This window comes from Balaenoptera physalus, assembly GCF_965194825.1.
Source record: "Balaenoptera physalus genome assembly, chromosome: 1".
Lineage (NCBI taxonomy): Eukaryota > Metazoa > Chordata > Mammalia > Artiodactyla > Balaenopteridae > Balaenoptera > Balaenoptera physalus.
In genome coordinates this window covers 58690619-58713328 of record NC_138882.1, presented here as the reverse complement: position 1 = coordinate 58713328, position 22710 = coordinate 58690619, and the positions used below count along the sequence as shown (strand labels likewise).

The window sequence follows — 22710 nt, the reverse complement described above, 5'->3', positions numbered from 1 at the left end:
CGTGCTTTGTGCAGCAGCACACAACATATGAAGTATTAGGTGGTTTTACTAGACCAGCTGAAGAAGGGGGGCTATAGTTAAGTGGACTCTTTAGTGTAGTTTTTCATGCGATGGATTTTTTCCCTCTTGACCATATATCTGTACCTGCTGGGCATAAAGCTGTTTATTAGTCTTAAGCCAAGTTTATGGAACACTGAATTGCTTAGCTGTTAATCCTTGGTTTTCCAGGCAAAAAGTGACTATATAATGTATATAATTTTATCAGCCTTACTCTTGAATAAATTACATATATAGTTATGGCAGAAAAACCAAGAGAAAAATCTAGAGTTAAAAGTCAATCTTCATTAGAATTTTTGATTTTATTTATTTTCAAAATATTTTTCATTTATATTATTGCCTAGGAGATATTGCTGAGTAGCCTTTTCTAAACTACAGTAGAATGCATGGGTCAAAGTTTTACACAGCTGAGTATACCTAGAGTTGAATATTAGTATTAGAAGGGTAGCCTCTTGAAGTACATTTTAATTCAGTGGAATATAAATGATAATTATAGAAACAACTAGATTTTTTAGGTAATAGTTGAAGAAGTATATTAATCTCTCCTTGGAGATTGATTTGTTAGTTGCAGTGTTAGTGTTTTCTGATTTTTATTTGAAAATAGTATAATAATGCTGAAGAAATTTAAAAATAGTAGGTCACTGAATTAGCTATTACGATGGTAATGCTGTGGAACAATGCTGGAATGTTTGATGGCTTACGAAAACAAACATTTAGGTTTTTTGTTTTGTTTTTTTAAAATAAATTTATTTATTTATTTATTTATTTTTGGCTGTGTTGGATCTCCGTTTCTGTGCGAGGGCTCTCTCCAGCTGCGGCGAGCCGGGGCCACTCTTCATTGCGGTGCACGGGCCTGTCACTGTTGCGGCCTCTCCCGTTGCGGAGCACAGGCTCCAGACGCGCAGGCTCAGTAGTTGTGGCTCACGGGCCTAGCCACTCCGTGGCATGTGGGATCTTCCCGGACCGAGGCACGAACCCGCGTCCCCAAACATTTAGTTTTAACCTCATGGTTCTGTGGGTCTGGGAGGGAGACTCTTCCGGCTGTAGATTGGATCCAGGTCTTTTTCTTATGTTGCATTTTGGGGTCATTGGCTTCCTGGTACATGTTCTTCTCATGATAGTTGGCAGAAACTCAGGAGACCAAGCCAAAAAACTCAAGTATGTTTGAAGTCCTGCTCAAATTTTGTTTATTGATATTCATTGACCAAAGCAGATTACATGGCTAAGCCCAAACTTATTTGGGCAGGGAAGTATTTTGCTTCACTTACTCTAACTGGAGACATTACCAAGTAAACATGGCAAGAGGAGTAAATGTACAATTCTGTAATAGGGAGGAAGTAAAAAATTGGTAACAGTAATCTGATCTACCACAGACACTCACACATCTCACCTTCCTAATATAAATTCTTAAATAAAAATTTTTTCCTGTATTGCAGTCTGTTTTTATGACATAGGAATATTATGTAGCAATAATCATAATGTGCCTACCATTTTAAATTCTTCTTTGTCCTATGATGGCTTCCTAGTTTGGTTATAAAACGTTTTTCTATTGCCTTTTAAACCATGCTTTGACTGTAAGTACTTGTATTATTCTTTTATTTTCTATAATTATTTCAAGTAAGTGTTTTATCTACTTTTTTTTCTTTCTTTCATCACATTCACTGTACTGTTTATCTTGGAAATTATTGTCAGCTTTTCATATTCTCTTGTCTTCTTCACGTAGATTTCTGTTTTCACAAATACTATATGAAACCATATGGCCATCTGCAACCTATTAAAATATATCTTGTGTCTCTTTTTGCTAGCATATAATTATGTTAGGACTTATTAGGCTTCACATGACAGAAACGCAATTTAAGCATGCTTATTCAAAAAGAATTTATAGAACGGGATATGGCTTAATTGGTCTAGTCTGGATTCAGTGCCCACCTTTGGATCTGTTTAGCCAAAGGGTTGAGGTTTCTTTAAAAGCCATGTGATTTGAATAGAGGGAAAGCATATTCTCAGAAAAAAAGGTTTGGAGAGTATTGCTGGACAAATAGAAACAGGTATCCACTAAAGTAAAGTGAGCTAATAAGGTTCTTCTGTGCCTTCAATCGGGGCAGGAACACACTTGCAGATATACATACATATTGGTGTGGCTCTTGCCTGAGAACTAGAAGAGTGGATGGACTGTTTAGTAAAAAGAGGTCATGGTAGTTTTTTTCTAGGACTGACTCAGTTCTTCAAAGCACAGAAGAATTATGGTTGGTAAATGATGTTTTAAATTATTCATGTCTGTTTTCTTTTTGTAAATTAAGCATATTTCCTGTTTCCACTTTTGTAATGGGCCTACTATAGTCATTCTAATTTCCATGCCCTGGTTATCCTCCCAGCTTATCCAATTTTGACTCACACTCATATTTTCAGTTTTCTATTTTAGTTTGAGTCACTTAAAAATGAATAGGTACAAGCACATAATCTAAAAGCAAGGAGTAGGCTAACCACATTCGGCACAGAAAGAAATTGGACCGTGTATACAACGATTTTATAGTTTTGAATGTGTTTGGTTATTTTGGGAAGAAGATAGCTTCCAGTTAGACTTTGCTGAATGTTGTTATACTGTTTCTTGTACATGTGAAAATTGTAGTTTTAGGCCTCCAAGTGAGGTGTTAATATGATAATATTGTTCCTTTGACAAAAATGACATGGCATTGAATTAAGAAATAAAAGCTATTTTAATAGAATTAGTACAATTGCTATAGGTGTGGGGGATAAGTGTGTGTTTAAGTGATTTAAGTCAGTTAATTTATTGAGTTCCTTTGGGTTTGGAGCAGGGGAGAAGGAAGATGGATAGAAGAAACATTTATCAGATTTTCTGTAGCACTGCTTAGTTTTCTTATTCTCATATACTGTTAAAATGCCGTAAAAATAAAAATGTTTATGCCTAGACTCTAGTTCCCAGTATTGGTGTTTTTTTTTTCTTCTTCTGTGCCTGAAGAAACATAAAAATTCTTTGTCAGATTTTACATTATAAGTTTTGGGTTATACTAGGGCAGACTTTGAACAAAATGCTTTTAAAAGCAGCTTTGCTTTTGTGCACTGCTCTGTTTTACATGCTGAGTTGAAATGGATGTATTTATTAGTCTTGAGTTCACAGAACAGTGAACTCCATGTTATTTAAAAGACTCCTGCAAATTTTCCAACTGCTGCTGCTTTTGATTTGACGTAATAGCAGATCCCCATATATAAAGAGAAGGTAACATTTTGCTTAGCATTCTGCTGCATAATCGTAGACTTAGGTTATATTTTGAATTGACATGTTGGAATGGAATTCTTCTATACATCACATAGAATGAGAATCTTAAGATTAAGTGCCTTTAGAATCCATTCAGTACAACTTCCTACCTGATTCAGGAGTCCAGCCTGCTATGTCCAAAATAATTGACTTGTTTATTAAACAGATATTTATTGAGCCCATACTGTGTGTAGGCACTGTGCTGGGGATGTGTTGGTGAATAAAATAAAAATAGACATGGTCCCTGTTCTTGTGTAGATAGTTTAGCTTATAGTTGAGTGCTCAGTCTGTTTATTCAGCCTCAGCAAGTTATTTTTTGAATCTAAGTACTCAAATTGGAAAGAATCGACATCTTAGCAATATTGAGTTTTCCAATCTGTGAATGTTGAGTATCTCTCCATCTATTTAGAGCTTCTTTAATTTCTTTCGTTAGTGTTTTGTAGGTTTCTACTTACAAATAGATCCTATAGATATTTTGTTAGATTTTTACATAAGTATTTCATTTTTTGGTGCTATTATAAATGCTGTTGCTTTTTAAAAAACTAAAAATTCCCGTTGTTTATTGTTTGTATGTGGGGAAGAGATTGACTTTTGTGTATTGCCCTTATATCCTGTGACTTTTCTGTACTCACTTATTCTAAGGTTTTTTTTGGTAGATTCTTTGGGATTTTCTGCATAGATAATTATGTAATCTGTGAATAAAGACAGTTTTATTTCTTCCTTTTCAATCTTTATAACTTTTATTTCTTATGATATTGAATCACAGGTGAGAGAGGGGCATCATTGCCTGGTTCCCAGTCTTAAGGGAAAGTGTCCAGTCTCTTTAGTCTCTCACAATTAAGTATAATGTTATCTATAGGTTTTTTTGTAGATATTTTGTACCAAGTTGAGGAAGTTCCATCAATTGCTAGTTTACTGAGAGTTTTTATAATGAATGGGTGTTGCATTTTGTCAAATGCATTTTCTGCATCAATTGACATGATCATGATTTTACTTTAGCTTATTGATGTTTGATTACATTGATTAATTTTTGAGTCAGTCTTGCATCCCTGGGGTATAATTCTTTTTATACATTGTTGGAGATGATTTTATAATATTTTGTCTATAGTTTTCTTGTAATCTGGTTTTGGTATTAGGGTAATGCTGGCCTCATAGAATGAGTTAGGAAGTATTTCCTCTCCTGTTTTCTGGAAGAGATTACAGAGAATTGATACTATTTCTTCCTTAAATGTTTGGTGGAATTAACCAGTGAAGCCATCGGTGTCTGGTGCTTTCTTTTTTGGAAGCTTATTAATTATTGTTGGTTAAATTTATTTAAAAGTATAGAGCTATTCAGGTTATCTGTTTTTCCTGGTGTGAAGTTTGGTACTTTATGTCTTTCAAAGGACTGGTCCTGTTCATCTAAGTCACCAAATTTGTGGGCATAGAATTGCTTGTAGTATTCCTTTATTATCCTGTTAATGTCCAGGGGATTGGTAGTGATGACCTTTTTTCATTTTTTATATTGGTAATTTGTGTATTCTCTTTTTCTTGTTTAGCCTGGCTAGACTATTTATCAATTTTATTTATCTTTTTAAAGAACTATCTTTTGGTTTTGATTTTTAAATTTTTTTGTATTGTTTTCTTGTTTCAATTTCATTGATTTCTGTTACATTTTTTATTTCTTTTAATCTGCTCTCTCTCTTTTTTTTTAGTTTCCTAAGGTTCCTAAGGAAGCATAAGTTTTTTTTATAATTTTAGGTGTTTTTTTCTTTCCTAGTATATGCATTCAATGCAACAAATTTCTAAGTACTGCTTTCACTGCATCCCACAACCTTTGATAAACTGTATTTTCATTTTTGTTTAGTTCAAAGTATTTTAAAATTTCTCTTGAGTCATCTTCTTTGACTCATGGTTATTTAGAAGTGTGTCATTTAATTTCCAAATATTTGGGAATTTCCAAGCTATCTGTTACAGATTTCTAGCTTAATTCTATTATGGTTTGACAATATTTATACAGGTTTAATTTTTAAAAATTTGCCAGGGTATGTTTTATGGCCCAGAATATGGTCTCCCTTGGTAAATGTTCTCTGTGAGAAAGTATATTCTTTTCTTGTTAGATTAGTATTTTGTAAATGTCAATTAGATCAAGTCAACTGATAGTGCTATTCAGGTCATCTATATCTTTGTTAATCTTCTGCCTGCTTGATCTGTCAGTCTCAGATAGGGGTGTTGAAGTCTCCAAGTATAATAGTAGATTTGTCTGTTTCTCCTTTCAGTTCTGTCAGTTTTTGCCTCAAGTACTTTAATTCTCTCTTCTTAGGTGCATACTCATTTCAGTTTCTAGTGTTTTCTTGGATAATTGACCCTCTTATTATTATATAATACCCCTGTTTATCTCTGATAATCTTTCTAGTTCTGAAGTCTGCTTTGTCTAAAATCAATATAGTTATTCCAGCTTTCTCTTTTTTTTGAATGTTAGAAATTTCTTCATTATTACTTATTACTAAGTACCAACTAAATATGCAAAAAATTTGAAGCCACCCTTTCACAACCCACTCTCCCCTCTCACACCCAAGTTCCACACTTAACTTCCAGCAATTTGTCAAAATTATCATTTAAGTGTTTCTTTCAGTTTATGGCTCCAGCAGCTTCTGCTGCAGGTAAACAGATCTCAGTTGCTGTCTCTCTCTTGCTTGCCCCCCAGTTTGGAATGGCAGTTTGTCCTGTGACCTCAGTTCTCTGATGGATCCAAGAAAAGCTATTGATTTTCAGTTTGTCCAACCTTTTCTTGTTATAGGGAAGGGAGTGATGACTTCCAGGCTCTTTAGCTGATACCAGAAGTTGAATTATTTGTCCTTTTTATTACTGACTTGTAAGAGTTCCTCATATAATCTGGATACTAGACCCTTATCAGATATATGACTTGCAAATATTTTCTCATCCTGTGGATTTTATTTTTACTTTCTTCATGGTATCATTTTCAGCACATTTTAATTTTGATGTAGTCCAGTTTAACTGTTTTTTTCTTTTGCCACTTGTGCTTTTGATGTCATATCAGAAACCATTCTTAACCCAAGGACATGAAGATTTACTCCTGTTTTCTTCTAACCGTTTTATAGTTTTAGTTCTTATATTTAGGTCTGTGATCCTTTTTTTTTTTTTTAAATAAATAAATTTATTTATTTATTTATTTTTGGCTGTGTTGGGTCTTCGTTTCTGTGCGAGGGCTTTCTCTAGTTGCTGCGAGCGCGGGCCTCTCACTGTCACGGCCTCTCTTGTTGCGGAGCAGAGGCTCCAGACGCGAAAGCTCAGTAGTTGTGGCACACGGGCTTAGCTGCTCCGTGGTATGTGAGATCTTCCCAGACCAGGGCTCGAACTCGTGTACCCTGCATTGGCAGGCAGATTCTCAACCACCACGCCACCAGGGAAGCCCTGTGATCCATTTTGAATTAAGTTTTGTGTATGGTGTGAGGTTGGGGTCCAACTTCATTCTTTTGCATGTGGATATCTAATTGTCCCAACACCATTTATTGAAAAGACTATTCTTTCCCTATTTAAATCTTATTACTTGCCTGTGGAAATATTTTAAAGTATTGACTTTGCATTCTCAGATTTTGTGTTTGTGTGCAAATTTGATAAGCATGTCATCTCTATATTGAGGTTCAAAGCAGTCTTCAGTCCAATAAAGTAGCATTAGGTAAACTTCTAAAAGTATCCATAAGGCCCTTCAAGGCAGAGTTTTTATGGTTGTAGTGAGAGCTGTCTTAATTTTGAGTAGAATGAGATGTGGTGAGCTGTGTTCTGGAGAGGTCACAAAATTACATATGGTAAACTAATAGTTTTCTTGTTAGCATGGCAGAATATCTGACATTCACTTGGGCTAAAGAAAACCTCTGTTATAAATGGACATCTTATTTGAATTGAGCAACCATTAGTATTCATTCACATGCTAATTCAGAATTAACTATTAGTGTAAATATCACTTATCTAAGAAGAATGCTTTGGCAGAAGAGACAGATAAGTTTTGAAGGAGGAGAGGTGTGGGGAAAGTTCAGTATGCAAAGTGATGTTCTATTGATACCAATCTCAAGAACAGATGAGGAGACTTTAAGAGACAGTATAATGTAGTGCTTTAGAGCATGTACTCTGAAGTCAGACTACCTAGTTCGAATACTGGCTCCACATTTGGTAGTTGTGAGATCTTTAGCCTGATTGGGGCTTTTAACATTTTTTTCAACACATTTATTAAATATCTACTATGTACTAGACACTAAAGTAGGAATGGGGTATTCCCTGGTGAACAAAACAGAGTTGGGATTGGGGAGGGAGTATATTTAGATAGCCTTAACATCAGGGGTGGCCTCAGGCTTCTCTGCCTTTCCTGTCTGTATTTCATCTCATACTAACTATAGTTGACCTTTGAACAACATGGGTTTGAACTGTCTGGGTCTGCTTATACACAGATTTTTTTCAATAAATACTACAATACTACACAGTCTGTGGTTGGTTGAAGCCACAGATGAGGAATCAAGGATATAGAGGGCCAGCTATGGTACTTGAGCATCTGTGGATTTTAGTGTCTGTGATGGTTCCTAGAACCAATTCTCCATGGATACTGAGGGACAACTGTATTCTTACCCCCATACTCATTATTATGTAGCTCTTATGCCCTCCTTTCTGTTCCTCAGTAAGCCTTTTCTTACATCTTGGCTTTTGTATTTGCTATTTCTTCTACTTGAAGTTCTTTCTCCGTAGTTCTTTCCATGGTTTGCTTATTCTTATTAAATCCAAATGTCAACTGAATCCATATTGCCCCCTGCCCCTTCTCATCATCTTTTCCAGTACTTATTCCAGTATGTGATCCTAGTTAATTTTCTTCTGTATTATTTATCACATCCATAAGAATGTTAGTTCTAAGAAGGCTGGGCCTACGTTCATCTCACTAATCATTTAGTCTCCAGTTCCCATTACAGTTTCTGTCACATAGTAGGGACTCATTAAATATTTGTTGAGTGGATGAAGCAAAGCTGATACCTGTAGGAGTCAGCCATATGAAGGTAGGAGATAAGAGCTAAGACCCTAAAGTGGGAAAAAACTTTCTATGACTAAAGAGCTGTAATGATAAAGTGACAGAGGCAAGGGTGTGTCAGGCCTTTAAGTCCTGGCAAGGAGTTTGGATTTTATTTGAATTTTAGTGAAAAGATTTTAGTCTGGAGTTTTAATGTAATCCAACTTACTTTCCAAAAGATTTCTTTGGCTGTTCTGTGAAGAGTAGATTAGGGAGAAGACTGGAGGTAGGAGATGGGTTAGGAGACTTTTATAGTAGATGAGATCATAGCTTGGATTAGGTTGGTAAAATGGATGTGGAGAAAGATGGGGATAGATGTGGGATTTATTTTGGAAGTGGGGCTGACATGACTTGGTAATGAGAGGAATGAAGAAGTGGAGATGCATCAAGGATGATAACCAGATTTTTTGTTTGAGCAACTTGGTGGAAGGTGGTGTTCTTTACTGAAATGGGAAATCTGAATAAGGAACAGCTTTGGAGGGGACATTAGGAATTCCATGTGGGTCACATTTTAAGATACTGATAAAAATTCCACATGGAAATATCAAATAAAGAGTTGGATTCCAAATCAGGAGTTTAGAGGAGACATTTGGGTTAGGATAGAAATTTGGGAGACTTTCAGCATATAGATGCTATTTAAATCCATGGCAATGAGAGATACTACTTAGAGTGTGTGGCAAGGAATCGAAAAAAAAGCTCGGGACTTGAACTTGGGGAATTTCCAACATTTAGAGGTCACGTAGAGGAGTGGCAACTGAAAAAGATTTGGAGAAGGATTGGCCACAGAAAGAACACCTGGAATGTGTGATGTCTTGGCAATCAAGGATTCGTGGGGCAGCCTGAAGGGTAAAAACATGGCTTCTAACACATACTGCATTTTCAGAAACATATAATATGCAAAATGAGAAAAACCTTTAGAGGACAGATGAATGTGCTTGAAGGGTTTTAAAAAGGAAGGATGTTTACATGCCTAACAAATAAATGAAGGCTAGCTAATTACACCGGCCTTGGAGTTTGCAGTAATTATTCTTTGTTTTGATATTATTAGAAACTGATTTTTGATAACGTTAGGAAGTAATTTTTTAAAGTGTAACTTGAAGGGGGAAGTTATTATTTATTTATTTTTTCCTGAGAATAATGGTGTTAGTGTCACCTAATGGCAAAATGAGATATTGCAGCCATATTTATATGAGGCAGTGAACAAAATAACCTAATTAGAAAGAGAAAAAGAACATTTCTGGGGGAATTTTTGGCATGGAGCAGACTTACCATGGTTACAAGGTCCTGCGTTCTTTAGCACTGGTCTACTTGTCCTACCTCTCTGTCACATTACCCCTTTGGTCACTGAGCAGATTGTTTAATATACAGTTCTTTTTTATCTTCCAGGTTTCAGCTCAAATATTTCCCTTTCAGAGAGTCCTTTCCTACCACTTTACTTAAAGTTGTCCATGTATTCCTTACAGCTACTCTTTGTTACATAAGGCTGTTGTATTTTCTTCATAGCCTGAGAATGATTTGGGATTACCTTACTTGCTTGTTTCCTCACTAGACGTAAGCTCCATGAGAGGAGGCAACTTGTTTGCCTTATTCGCTCATGTAACCGCAGTTGTGAGTATAGTGACTGTTATATAGTGTATATGTTCAGTTAAAATTAGTTGTGTGAATATTTGAATTTCTGGAAGTGATAGAGAATGTTGAGTTTCTATGGTGTAAAGTAGAGATCTATCCAGAAAACAGAATCACACTGTATTTGATTACTGCTGCATGAATGCAATGTGAAAGCTTTGTTCCCCTCACCTCCCCTGCTTTTTTTGCCTCCTGTAGATAAGTGGCTACATGTCTGGAAAAGAAAAGATACATGGCTTAGGGTGTTGAATTCTATGTTAATCAGTCAACTTAAGTGACACAGAAAAAATATTTTAAGGTACAGTACTTAGTCTTGAGATAAGTTTTTGCAAACATTTAGGTTTAGTTATAAAGTAATTTCAGTGAATGTATTTTTGTTATGTATGAATTTGTAGGTACTTCTAGCTTATTTATTTATTATTTATTTTTCTATTTATTAAAAAGAACAAGAAGTATTTCTAGGAGAAAAATGTAGAGCGCCAAATAGTAGTAAATCCTTTTAGTTGAGATATGGGCAGGTTTGTGTTGTTTTTCAGGGAACAACATGGTTCTTTTAGTCTGGAAACTCAGGGTACATTTCCATTATGTGGCCCAGCCCAAGAAGGTAGCCTCCCTAGTTTTGAGATAATTATCTAGCTAGCAGAATTCTTCCTTGCATGAACCAATTTTAAAGGCCAAAGATTGATCAGGTACTTAATAGTTCATGTTTTTATTCACTAATTTTTGTTCTTACTCCTTGTGATTTTGACCAGGTGGATGTGGGAAGAGAGGTTTGCAGCACTGAAATGGAGGTCAGAGCTTCATTACAGAAGATTAGTGGGTCATCGGATTCTGTGACTACACTGAACAGTGAAGAATTTGTTTTGGTTCCTCAGCATGCAGATGATACTTCTACAAAAGATGATGAAAAACCTGAACTGAAGGTATTTTTCCCTTTTCTACAAATGATATTATTTTAAATTATTATTGTTATTTTTAACTAGGTGAAACTTACCTCAGGAGATACATAAAATCCAAAGGTTTTTCTTGAGTACTGACCTCGAGAATAGAATCAGTGTTTGATTTATCCAGAGGCTAATTATTTGGTTTGTGTATTTTTAAAGTTTTTGCGTTCGGTTTTTTATCTTTTACTTTAGAATTCAGAAAGAAGGAATAGGAGGGAAAAAAGAAGAGAAAGGATAATTGGCAAGTTAGACAATGGTTACATCTTACATAAATTTAATTTATCTGGATATTTTTGTCTCTCTTACTGCTGCTGGGTTTTAAAAATTAATTATATAAGTATGTAGTTATGTATTATTTTCACTTGAGAGACTTTTCTTTATGATTTTTATGTTTTAAGTCAGCTGGTAACATTCAAGTATGTGATTTAACACTTGTCTGAATATTTTTGAAGTGTATGTTTTGTAATTTTAGCAGTTGAGTTTTTATTTGGATGTGGTCCTTTTTCTTTTTCATTTTTATGTTGCCTTTCCTAACTCAAAAAAAAGAAAAAAGAACCAAACAAACTCAGGTATACATGTATGGAAATTGCATAACCACTCTCTAGAAATAGGAAGAGAGAAATTAGCCAAAAATGCTGTATATTATTTATGACTTTTATTTAATATTAATTATATCAAAGGTATGTTAGTATGTTAATCTAATAAAATATCAATCTAATAACATTTTATAAAAACTAGTTTATTAAGTACTCATTTTACATTATGTTGAGGATATATATTTTTATAATTTTGTTAATCAATGAATTTCTTTAAATTTATTCAAATATCTGTATTTAAATAAACAGCTATTTAAATTCATTTAACTCTGTATTTTCATATTAATGTGTTTAAGGCATTTATTTACTTAGGCTTTGTGTCTCACTTGCTTTTAAGAAAAAGATGAGTCAACTTAAGTGTAAGGAAATTAGCAATACTCCTTGACGGCTCAAGCAGAATTTGTAAAGGAGTCAGAAATGTTTATGCTATGATAGCAAAAAATATGACCTTTTAAATGGTATCAACGCTACATATTATCTATTTAAATGTATCCATTTTCCTCTTGAAAACACATCAATTTAGGATTACCCAGTTTTTAGAATACGTTTCTAAAAGAGTAAAAGAAAAAAATAAGAAAAGAAAATACCTGTAAATAAGATCTTAGATCAGATAGAGTTGGAAACTGGCTGGTATGTTTCTGAAGAATCCTTTTCTGATACTAATAATCCTCTAATTTAGTTGAGTTTATAACTCAGGATTTTGTATGTATCTAATGAAATTAGGTACAGCTGTATAAATTCTTGGTATTCAGTAACTATATTTAAATTTAAATATTTAGATTGTTTAAATTTCTTCTAGAAATGAAATATTTTCATTAAGTTCCAGAACCATGTTATGATTGAAACGAATTGCCTTGCTTTGTCTGTAGATAGTTTCTAATGGTGATGAACAACTGGAAAAAGCCATGGAAGAGATTTTGAGAGATTCTGAGAAAGGGCAAAGCAGCCTTCTTGTTGATTGTCCGAGTTCCAGTGAGATTTCAGACCATTCATTTGGAGATGTTCCGGCCAGCCAAATAAATAAGCCGTCTCTTCAATTAATTTTGGATCCGTCAAATACAGGTACTGTATTGAACTCTTAGAAACTATAATAGAAATGGGATAAAGTGATAATGAAAAATTTAAGATGAATATTAGAAAATTTTATTAGCTTCATTTTCTAAGATCAAGGCCAGCAGCTTTTCAGTTCCCACTTTGGTTCTTATGTTTCTGTTTGTATCTCCACCTGTAAAATCAGTCTCAATGTTCTTTGAGAACTGGCTCTATGTCTGGGTATTCATTTTACCCCTAGTACTTGGCATATAGTAGGCCCTCAATAAATACTTATTGAACAAATGAATAAATTCTTGGGTATCAAAGAACAGTGTAATGGACACATTCTTTCATATAATGTGACTTCTTACTCAGTTTGACTACAGTTATTTCAAATTACAATTTGTGAAAATTCTAAGTAAAATAGCATATCAACTCCGTCAGTGTAATAATACTGTAAAAGTATTTATTACAATGTAATAAATAATATGTACGTGCATGAATGAGTAGGATTTATAGTAGGAATACCAGCTTGTAAGTCAAAATGGTTTTGGATGCAAGAAAAGCCAAACCAAACCAAACCCAACCCCTACTTCAGCTGGTTTAAACACTGGAGGTGTGGTTTGATCTGGGCTCTGGTAGTATTTCTTTGTAAACTACTCAGCTTTGATCTTCTCCATGTCATCTTTCTCCTTAACTGGTTTCCTTTGTGGTCACAAAGTAGGTAGCTGCAGAAATTGATAAGTTAGGCTAGGTGATTTGTTCATGTCTGGTGGCCGAGAGAAAGGCTCTGATCTTTTACCCATTGAACAAAAGTTGTGAGTTTTACTCTGATTGGACCAACTGAACCATTTTCTAGTAGTCAGGGGAATGATAAGAACCGATATGTGTAAGCCTTGGTTATATTCAAACTCCTCAATAAGTCATTCTGACAGAGGTGATGAGATCATCCTGATTGATTTAAGGCACTCATGATCCTTTTCTGAATGTTCGTATAGGGTAAGTGTAGATATAGGCCAAAGTGCTACACAGTGGAAACACGGTAGCCCTACCTTACACTGTACCCCAAATTTATTCCTAGTGAATCAAATATTTAAATGGGAAAAATGAACCTTTAAGAAGAAAATAATGAGAATATTTTTGTGATTGTCAGGGTAGGAAAAGCCAAATCATAAAGGAAAAGCTACTTGCATTTTAATACATAAAAGCTTAAATCTGAAGGAGAAAAGTACCATAATAAATATGGCTAAATGAAGCTCAGAGAAGATATTTGCCATGTGTTGGGGGTCCCCAAAAGTGCCCCTAGTTTAATGATTCATTATAAAGACTCATAGGTTTCAGTGTATATTCATATTCATGGCTAGATTTAAGTTCAAGGGAACTTTATATGTGTGTGTGTGTGTGTGTGTGTGTGTACACACAAGATTGGAAATAAGTGTTACAAAATATTAATTTTTGTAGTTCTTGATTGAGGGAACATGAGAGATTATATTTTTCATTGTGCTTTTCTTTATCTTTTGAATTTCTTAAATCCCTAGCCTTTCCCCAAACCCGAAGCATATTGACATCAACATTCCTGTAGTTATTTTTTTGGTTAATAGATTAATCAAAAGGAAGAAATACCTTTATCTTCTCATGTATTGATAGCTCTGATGGGTTGCTGGAATCAGTTATCCTTTGCAATGGCCTAGATAATATTCTTATTTCTGAGCATATTTGTTAGGGACCATGTATAATGTACTTTTGTGTTTTCAACACCCATTATATTAAATACATTTAAAAAAAAAATGTATCTTTCCCTGAAGATCTCAGTGGATAAGAATTTCCTTTGCTTTACAAGTAAGTTTTTAAAAAGCATTCTTTTCTAGTTATATATTGTTTCTTTTCATTTTCAATGAGAAGACATATGTTTTGTGTTCTCCCCAAAATTAATATATTGAAATCGTAGCCCCCAAGGTGATGATATTAGGACGTCGGGCCTTTGGGAGGCGATTAGGTCATGAGGGCAAAGCCCTCATAATTGGGATTATGTCCTTCGAAAACAGACTCCAGAGAGCTAGCTTGTGCCTTCTGCAGTGTGAGGACACAGTGAAAAGATGCTGTCTAGAAAGTGAGCTCTCATGAGACACCAAATCTGCCAGAGCCTCAGCCTTGGACTTCCTAGCATCCAGAGCTGTGAGAAATAAATGTCTGTTGTTTATAAGCCACCCATGTGGTATTTTGTTACATAGCAGCCTGAAAGAACTATGACAAGACATTTCAGCTGCCTCTTCATAGTTGGCAGTTTTTGTTAACAGAATTGTTATGGTCGATTAAAATGACACATAACTTCAAAGGTAAGGAACTGTCTGGAAAGTATCTAGATTTAAATGGACTAAAGTGAATATTAAAGATATGTAATTTGCCAATGATAAAATAAGATAGATAAGGGCTTTTGTTTAAACATCGTGATAACTCGTTGGTTTTTGTCATTTGGTGATCGTATGTCCTGGCTACTTGGATTCACCTCTACAGGGAATCTGCTAATTTACTGTAATGTACTAAAATACTGTGTGGATACATAGATGAGTCTTCTCTCTCATGCTCTTTGTTATTCTTTGCATCTTTCTGCTAAGGAAGGGATGATAGAATTGAAAAGTATGACTTGAATAGGACTGAATTTATATTTAGGAGGATATGAATTTCTTACATCGATGTGTGATTTTACGAGATCTAAAAGTGTTGCCTTGCTAAAAATATTTTGCTATTTGCCTGCTTAACTTCAGATTTCCACTAGTCCTGAGTTTTGTCTACATGAAGGCTGCAGTTATGATACATTTAGTTGTGGATGAGATAGGATCTAGGTGGTACCCAGAGATGATGTGTGTTTGCCATTAATTGGTTGCTAAAAGGACCACTAGCTCTAAAAAATTTCATTTATTTACTGATTAATTCATTTGGCATATATTGAGTGTCTTTTTATTCCCAGCACTTATAACACTTGTTATAAGTGCTGGGAATAAAAAGAGGATAGAACAGTTCCTTCCCTTGAAGAGCTGGTACTCTATAATTAAGGACAGAATAAACTTCATTTTGATTTTAATTCATTCTATTTTAGACCTTTCATAGAGGCTAAGACATGATATCTGGAGTTCAGACCTAGATTTGAATCCCGGCTCTGTCTGCGGCTTGGGCAAGTTATTCAGCTTCTCTAATGATCAGTTATCTCATCTGTAAAATAGAGATAAAATAGAACCCGTTTCATAGGGATTTAGAAATTTAAATGATACCATCCATATAAAGTATTTTGTAAAATGCCTGGCACAAAGTAAGTACCAAATAAAATGTTTGTCATCATCAATAGTTTTGGAAATCTTGAACCTCAGAATAAAATTACGTACAGTTTTAGGTCAAAGCCCAGTAATTATAACATATCACTTAAAATGGGCATGGGGGGGACTTCCCTGGTGGTCCAGTGGTTAAGACTCCGTGCTTCCACTGCAGGGGGGCACGGTTTGATCCCTGGTCAGGGAACCAAGATCCCGCACAGCGTGTGGCTCGGCCAAAAAAAAAAAGAACGAAGGGCATGGGGCAGGGTGTAGGCCCTTTACCTCCACTGACATACCTAACCCCTGGATTTCTATGGAGCAATGTTCTTTGAATACTCTAAAGATGTTGTCCTGCTGTCTTCTCTTCTCTATCGTTTCTGATGAGAAATCTGCAGTCATTTGAATCACTCATTGTTCCCTTATCTGTAACATGCTGTTTGTCTACTTTCGATATTTTTTTCAGTATTTTTGTTTTCCAGCAGTTTGATTATATGGCTGTGGTTTTCTTTGAATTTATCTTTGTCGGTGTCCACGGAGATTCTTGAATCTGTAAATTTATATCTTTTATGAAATTTAGGAAGTTTTCAGGCATTTTTTAGAAAATTTTTTTGTGGGTAGTCTTTTTCTTTTCCCGTGACTCAGACAACAAAACTATTAGACATTTTGATATTGTCCTGCAATTCCTAAGGCTCTTTTCATTGTTTTCCAATCTTTTTTTTTTCTCCCTTCTTTAGTTTAGAAAATTTCTGTTGATCTGTATTCCAGTTTACTGGCTCACTATTCTGTTATCTCCTTTCTTTTGAGCCCATCCAGTGAATTTTTAATTTTAGATATTCTATTTTTCTGGTCTTAAATTTACCTTTTTACATTTTCTGTTCTTCCGCTGCGGATTTTAATATTTTCACTCATTCCAGGTTTGTTCACCTTTATGTCATAGATCATGGTTATAATACCAATTTTAAAGTCTTTGATAATTCCAGCAACTGCATCATTTTGGGATTGGTATCTGTTGATTGCTTTTCCCTTGACAATTTGTCACCTTTTTCTATTTTTGTTTTTTGTTTTTGTTTTTTTTGTTAGTTGAGTAACTGAATTGTTTTCCAGACTTTCTGAAACTTACGTTTTGAGATTCTGTTTCCAGAAAAAATCCTCTGAAGAATGTTGATTTTGTTTTATTTTAGCAGGCAGTCCACTTGGTTACATCCAGACTGCAAGTTCTCTCTTGCTTTCTGGTTCCAAAGTCAGTCAATTCCAAAACCTTTGCTATGCTTCTTTGATCTGTTCCACACACGTATAGCATGGTGGTGAACCCAAGACTTGTGTTAGTTTATACACAAAATTAGGGGATTACCTTCTCCAACTCTCCTCCTCAGGATTTCCCCCATACTCTCTGGCTTCTTGGGGCCCATTTTCCTTCTTCTCTTGCATAGAAAGACAGGTTTCTCACTTCAGGACAGAGTGGTGAGAGAAAAGAAAGAAAAAAAATAGCAGAGGTTTCCTTTTCCTTTTTGAACCGCAAGAGCCAAGCCCCTTTGTTTGGGTGTTCTAACCACTGAGAGGTTCCTTTTCTTCGAGTTGCATATGCTATGGCACTCCATCCTTTCCCCCCAGCCCCACTTCCCACATAGTGGTGCAGCTCCGACACTGGGGCTGGCCTTGTGGTAGAACTGGGAGAGAAAAAAGAGAGAGAGAAAAAAAATAAGTTATAATTCCCCAAACGTTCTCTGGTTTACAGGGACTCTTTTTTTCTGTCCTTTGGCCAGAAAAATTGGATTTTTCTCACAGTTTTGTTGCTCACTGCACAGTTCTGCAACTTGGGCTGCCCTTAGGTCAAATGTGGGATATAAAGGATGAAAAAATGTAAAAGGGAATTCAATACTATACTGGTAGTTCTTCAAGTTTTGACCTCTCTCCAATCTGTCTGTTGTTATTTGCTTTTTAAAAAAAACAATCCTGGGCTTCCCTGGTGGCGCAGTGGTTAAGAATCTGCCTGCCAATGCAGGGGACACGGGTTCGAGCCCTGGTCCTGGAAGATCCCACATGCCACAGAGCAACTAAGCCCGTGCACCACAACTACTGAGCCTGTGCTCTAGAGCCCGTGAGCCACAGCTACTGAGTCTGCGAGCCACAACTGCTGAAGCCCACACGCCTAGAGCCTGTGCTCCGCAACAAGAGAAGCCACCGCCATGAGAAGCCAGTGCACCACAATGAAGAGTAGCCCCCGCTCGCTGCAGCTAGAGAAAACCTGCGCACAGCAACAAAGACCCAATGCAGCCAAAAATAAATAAAATAAAATAAATATAAAAAAATTAAAAACAACAACAACAACAAAAACAATCCTAAGGTAGTTACTTTTTATATTTTGCCTAGTGTTTTCAGTTAAAACATAGAAGCTATAGCAGACTTGTTACTTCAATTTGACTGGTTCAGTTTGAGGATCTTCAGTTCTGCTAGTTTTTGCTTCAAGTATTTTGAAGCTCTGGTATTAGGGGCATAGCCACTTTTTAAATTATGTTTTCCTTATAAATTGACCCTTTTATCATTGTGAAATGTCTCTTTTTCTCCTGTTACTATTTGTTGTTTTTAAGTCTGATTTTTCTGATATTAATATAGCCATTCTGATTTTCTTATAATTAGTGTTTGCATGGTATATCTATATTTCCTCCCTCCCTCCTTCCCTCCCTCTCTTTCTTTCATCTTTTTTTTTGGCATTTTATTTTACTTAGTCATTTATTTTTATAAATAAATTAATTTTTTGGCTGTGTTGGGTGTTCGTTGCTGCACGCAGGCTTTCTCTAGTTGCAGCGAGCAGGGGCTACTCTTCGTTTTGGTGCACTGGCTTCTCATGGCAGTGGCTTCTCTTGTTTTGGAGCACAGGCTCTAGGCCTGTGGGGTTCAGTAGTTGTGGCATGCAGGCTAAGTAGTTGTAGCTTGTGGACGCTAGAGCACAGGCTCAGTAGTTGTGGTGCGCAGGCTTAGTTGCTCCACGGCACGTGGGATCTTCCCAGACCAGGGCTTGGACCCGTGTCCCCTGCATTGGCAGGCAGATTCTTAACCACTGTGCCACCAGGGAAGTCCCTCTTTCTTTCATCTTTATGGAAGATCTTGGTGGCTGCAGTGTGGAGAATAAATTGGAGGAAAGAAAGACTGGAGGTTACTGCTGTAGTAATTTGGGTAATGACTATGGGGCCAAAGAAAAGTGGGATGGATTCAAGAGTTACTCAAGGCATGAATAGTTGAGTGGACATCTAATGAATTCAATTTTGGACATACTGATTAATAAGATTTCCAAATGGGGATGACCAGCAGTCTGTTGTATTTTAAAGAAATTAAACAGCAAGGAAAAAGTCGTTCCCTCATACTTATAACTTTTGGTGCTCTTCAGTTTCCCTCTAGTATCATTTTCCTTTATCCCAAGGATCTTCTTTAATATTCTTGTTTTCTTATGCAAATTAGAAGTAGTTGTTATATCCACCCAGGGAATATTTCATTTCAGATCTTGCATTTTTTAGCTCTAGAATTTCTTTTGGTTCTTTTTTTTCTGTCTTCCATTTTTCTCCTTCTTTTGTTAGGTGTTTTTCTTTAATTCCTCTATCATATTTATAATAGTTATTTTAATGGTTTTGTCTACAATTTTGTCATCTGTCTTTTTTGGATCCATTTATGTATTGTTTTTGTATTTGGGGTAATCAGAGTTTCATGAATCTGTGAGCTACACAGATTTTGTAAAACATTTATTTCTTCAGAAAGCTTTTTCCCCACCCTCTCCTCTTTTGTAGGATTCCAGTTACACATACGTCAGACCATTTGAACTACTTGATCTACTGTGTTCATCAGTCACCAAAGCATAGTTTTTCAATAGAAAAAAAGTGGTGAAGGGTGCATGATTTAGTATAGTATTTGGGAGCTGGAGTGGGGAGGTTGGGGATGGCTTTTGTGAATTATTTATTAATATCCTGAAAGTGTAATCCTGGTAATGAGAATTAGAGCATGCCACCAGGATCTAGTTTGGGTGAGACAGGCTGCCTAATTTTGTACAGCATGGATGTGGGTAGTAGGAAGAGTTGGAGACTAGCTGAATGTGGGTTTTTAGGTGGGGATGGGGAGAGTGGCAGAGGGGAAGCTTTATTACTATCTGATATATGCAGATATATACTCTCTAACCACAGTTGGGACTTTGCTACATGCATGCTGTGCTTAGAATTAAAGTGGATTTTTTTTTTCAAAGAATTGGGGGAAGCAATCATAGGATAATTCATCAAAATAATTATTTTGAGGAAAAATTTTTCATTGAAATACTTACATAGTTTGTAGAAGCCAGCAAGCTAGGAAGGAGAAAAATAAGGAGCTTGACTTTTGTTGGTATTAGTATGAGATGGAACATTTTAACATTGTTGACTTTTGCTGAGGAATTTAGGCTGATTAATAAATTTGGTGCTATGCAGGATCTTTACCAGAGACACTTTTAACTGATTTTAGTTTTGTTTAATTCTCATTAGTTTTAGGATAATTCACACTGTCTTTAGTGTAGTCTTTTCTCTTTATTGTTTTATATCATTTGAACTCCGTATTTTTGATTTTTTAAAATACAAAGCTTAAAATTTTTTTTTCTTTTCCTCTAAAGAAGTTATAGCTAAGTAAGATAATACTTTGAGAGATCTGAAGTACAAAATGGCCAATTCCAGAACTCTAAGTTAAGATGTAGGATAAACATTAAAAGAAATGAAAACACAGGGAGACCTAAATTTTATTTGCAATTTTTCATTTGTTTTTGGGCAATAGGTGAAATTATACTGTGAAGTTTTATATTAACTTTTGAATGTTTCTTTTTTTTTTTTCTTCAGAAATTTCTACACCCAGACCATCTTCTCCAAGTGGAATACCTGAAGAAGATAGTGTTTTATTTAACAAACTGACCTACTTAGGATGTATGAAGGTTTCTTCCCCACGTAATGAAGTGGAGGCTTTACGGGCAATGGCAACTATGAAATCTTCCAGTCAGCACCCCTTTCCTGTTACTCTGTATGTGCCAAATGTTCCGGAGGGTTCTGTGAGGTAAGCTCTAATCCTTTATTACCCCCTTAGACATGTGTGAAGTTTTTTTGGGTAGTGGTGATGATATTTTATCATAAGTGAGGCCTTGGACTTACTCTGAATTTACTTTTACTCTGTAGCCATGCAAAGTAAACATGTTTAGGTTTAGACTGTATTCCTTATTTGCAAGGGGCATTTGTAAAATTTGCTTAGAATACTATAAATGCAACTATAACTGTAAAAATACCTATGATTTGTGTTTCACCTTGTCACGTAACAGTGGTTCAAAAAACTAGAGTGATCCCTTGATTTCAAGCTCTTTACGTCAGACTGGAAAGAAGCAAAATGGCTTTTTCTCACATGCTTCACTAGGAATAATATTTAATGTCATCTGAACCTTGAATTTCTTTAAATGTAAATCAGATAACTGTTATTTTCCTACATTCAGCCCTCCAGTAGCCTCCAATCACACTTGTGATTATATTTGAAATTCTTACCATGTCTGGCCCTGATGATCTGCTTTGACCTGATCTTCTGCCCTTCTCCCCTCTCTTCCCTCCCTCCTTTGCTCTCTCACTTCTTTCACTACATTTACTTCATTCATTCATTCACTTCATTCATTTGCTACATTCCAGTCATAGTAGCCTCTTTGCTGTTTCTCAGACGCAGTCATGAATCCTGCCACAGGGCCTATCAGTCAGGATTCCTACCTCAGGGCTTTTGTATAGTCTCTTTACTTTGCCTAAACAAGCTTTCCTTGGTTTTCCAGTGGCTTTTTCACTTCTCTCCGGTTTCACCTCAAGAAACCTTTTTATCAAAAGAAGCCTTCTTTTTCCTCCTCCCTGTTTTTCTTAACAGGGTTTATTTTTTAGATCACATTTAGGTTCACAGCAAAATTGAGCACAAAGTACAGAGATTTCCCATCTTCCAGATGTGCACCCCCCCACCTCCCCCAAACACACCTCTCACCATCAACATCCTCTTCCACGTGGTACATTTGTTACAATTTTTAATTTATTTTTAAATTATTTATTTATTTATTTATTTTTGGCTGCGTTGGGTCTTAGTTGTGGCACACGGGATCTTTCGTTGCGGCGTGCGGGCTCTTTGTTGTGGCGCGCGGGCTCTCTAGTTGTGGCGCGCGGGCTCTCTAGTTGTGGTGCACGGACTCCAGAGTGCGTGGGCTTTGTAGTTGCAGCGTGCTGGCTTAGTTGCCCTGCGGCATGTGGGATCTTAGTTCCTGGACCAGGGATCGAACCCATGTCCCCTCCATTGGAAGGTGGATTCTTAACCACTGGACCACCAGGGAAGTCCCCACATTTGTTACAGTTGATGAACCTACATTGACATAATTTTCCAAAGTCCATAGTTTACCTTATGGTTCACTCTTGGTGTTGTACATTCTATGGGTTTGGACAAATATATAATGACATGTATGCACCATTAGAGTATCATACAGAGTACTTTCACTGTTCGAAAATTCCTGCCTTCTGCCTGATCATCTGTCCCTCCCTGCAACCGCTGGCAACCACTGATCTTTTTCTGTCTCCGTAGTTTTGCCTTTTCCAGTAAATTATATAGTTGGAATCATGTAATAAGTAGCCCTTTCAGATTGGCTTCTTCTACTTAATAATAGGCATTTAAGGTTCCTTCATGTCTTTTTGTGGCTTGATAGCTCATTTCTTTTTAGTGCTGAATAATATGCTATTGTCTGGGTGTACCACAGTTTATTTTTCCATTTGCCTATGGAAGGACATTCTGATTGCATCCAAGTTTTGGCGATTAT

General features: G+C 35.9%; 1 protein-coding gene across 15 annotated transcripts in view; it reads left to right on the top strand.

Moving 5' to 3' along the window:
- Positions 1-22710, top strand: part of RABGAP1L (RAB GTPase activating protein 1 like) — a 786837-nt gene that overhangs the window by 166772 nt on the left and 597355 nt on the right. For all 15 annotated transcript variants that reach the window (XR_014256708.1, XR_014256709.1, XR_014256710.1 and 12 more), the window contains 3 exons: positions 10763-10933; positions 12420-12612; positions 20735-20945. Coding sequence is in view for 6 of the 15 variants with exons in the window: in XM_082437232.1 (XP_082293358.1) it covers positions 10763-10933; positions 12420-12612; positions 20735-20945 (575 nt within the window). In the remaining 9 variants the exon portion in view is untranslated. The remainder of the gene's footprint in view (positions 1-10762; positions 10934-12419; positions 12613-20734; positions 20946-22710) is intronic.